We start from the raw sequence: 2,197 nt of genomic DNA, 5'->3' as shown, positions 1-2,197 counted from the left end.
TTCTCACGACGGCTTAAGACTGTCCCCGACGATAAATCGGGTCGGGCTGCGTCGGCCGACGCTGTCTGAGTTGGCCTTAACACAAGCACGTATGTTTAGGTACGTTTATGCTGCCGTTTCGCGGGGGTTTGCGGAAATGTCTATTATGATTCTTTTGGGTTTATTTATTGTGTTCAATAATTAATTTTTATGGGAATATTCTGCCTTGTACACTAATAGAGCCCGTGTTGATCTATGGATTGTAAATTTTAGCAACATTTACCATGCTATTAATAGACATATCATCGCTGATGTTATAACGAGTTAAATTAATTTAGAATACAGCTGTTTTGCATCTCGATTTAAACTAGAGATTTTCTGGATGTTTTCAACGATATTTTCTAATTTCAGAATTATAAAGGCTAATGAGACCGTGGAATATGAAGTGAAGTTGGTGGCTAAGCAAAAAACGGGTGAGCGGGACATCATTATGTCATTCTCGTCCACTGAGTTAATTGGAGTCACAGGAGAAGCAGACATAATCATACAGTGATCTGATCATGTTTTAACCGGTAACACAAGTAGCGAAGATATACTTCCAACCAATACAATTTAAAAAAAATGTGTATCACTGATTTATTATAACGGTTTTTATTTTATGTAAGTTATGTAAATTTTTAACAGCATATCTCTATAATATAATGATTTTTTTTTCTTTTTGATTCAGGGAGGCCTTAACAAACTTTTGTTTTTTGGGGGGTTTTCGCCTCTCTTTCAAACTGAAATATTTATCAATATCTTTATAAGCTGTACATGAATGAAAAGAGAAATATATGTTCCGTTAAATTGAGTTATGTTTGTACAAATTATTAATGTAATAATAATTATGTATTTATATAACGCTTAATGCTAACAAGGCCAAGCGCTTCACATTACTACACCGGTCATTGGATTAGACGCCTATGGAACTATATATATATTATTATATTACATAGCCTATGTAAATACGAGTACGTGATTGGTTGAATCGTCGGGAAGAAAAAAAATTAAAATAAATTATATGCATTTTGTACATAGGCTCTAAAATCGATTAAATAAGCCTTTAAAACCCCTAAATTGTCATATTTTCGGTTGTGGGGGAGGGGGTTACGTCCCCTGGACCACTTTCGAAAGGTTTTTAGCGATGCCCAACCACGCCCACTTTTTTCTCTTCGGGGACATCAGCCCCTGCCCCCGTCGGGGACCTTGGATCCTTCGTCGGGGAAATCCTGGCGCCGCCACTGATTGTAATGTTTCTTTATAGTTAGACCTACTTGTCTTTCGCATGATCTTCTTATATGTTGTAGTTTAAGATTTTATTTTTATTCACTGTTGAAGAATCTGGAAACCAAATTTCATGTGAACAAGGTTTTACACGTTGACAAATAAATGTATCTTGTATCTTGTATGAAGATGAGTAAAATTAGTCACTTGGGCTTCCTTGGTGTCATTGAGCTACATTTTTTTTCATATTGTAGGTCTACATAGTTTGCTTGGCAGAAATTTGCTAAGTTGTGTATTGTTTATTTCTATGTTTTTATTTTCTAGCAATTTTTTTTTTAATCTCATTTGTTTTTTAATTTGATATTGACATTGTCTGAAATAATATGAATTGATTGAAATGAGATGTTGTCAGGTCTAACCTCCATGCACTTTCTGCCATATAAGTGACTATTAGATCTGTGAATACCATATGGCTTACGGAAAATAGAATGGTTTATTCCCTCCAATGTATCGGAATGTGTAAAAATGTTTCTTCCACAAATGTTAAATTTTCTACATAGTTTAAATATCAACAATGTAAGTCGTGGTATTATATGCAATCAACTCGGTCTCGTCAATCAGATATTTCATAATAATTCGAAAGCTAGAACATTGTATGCCTATTTATTAAATATATAGGTCAAAGGCCGAAGAATCATTAGAAATACTAGACCAAATCAAGTGCAACTTAAAGTAGATTGATAATTTTTATCTATCTGCGTATATTATGAATAGTGATTAACAATAAATTAATATCAATATATTGTAAGGATCATGGTATATGCGATGTCATAAAACGTGTTATGGAACAGGACTTATTTCTCAATGATAATAATTTATTTGTGTCTCTATTATTGTATACAGTGGCGTATCTAGGAGAGGACGGGGGTTGTGGGCGCACTCCCCCCCCCCAAAA

General features: G+C 34.3%; 1 protein-coding gene across 1 annotated transcript in view; it reads left to right on the top strand.

Moving 5' to 3' along the window:
* LOC117106957 (hemocyte protein-glutamine gamma-glutamyltransferase-like) overlaps positions 1 to 893 on the top strand; it is a gene marked incomplete at its 5' end in the record, with an annotated part of 2,553 nt that extends 1,660 nt beyond the window's left edge. The window contains one exon of the mRNA XM_033248476.1: positions 391 to 893. Within this exon, the coding sequence (XP_033104367.1) occupies positions 391 to 532 (142 nt within the window). The remainder of the gene's footprint in view (positions 1 to 390) is intronic.
* Between the last annotated feature and the right edge of the window lie 1,304 nt (positions 894 to 2,197).

This window comes from Anneissia japonica, unplaced genomic scaffold, assembly GCF_011630105.1.
Source record: "Anneissia japonica isolate Jap-2015-1 unplaced genomic scaffold, ASM1163010v1 scaffold34698_len4219_cov105, whole genome shotgun sequence".
Taxonomy (NCBI): domain Eukaryota; kingdom Metazoa; phylum Echinodermata; class Crinoidea; order Comatulida; family Comatulidae; genus Anneissia; species Anneissia japonica.
This window is presented reverse-complemented; position numbering and strand designations above follow the sequence as displayed.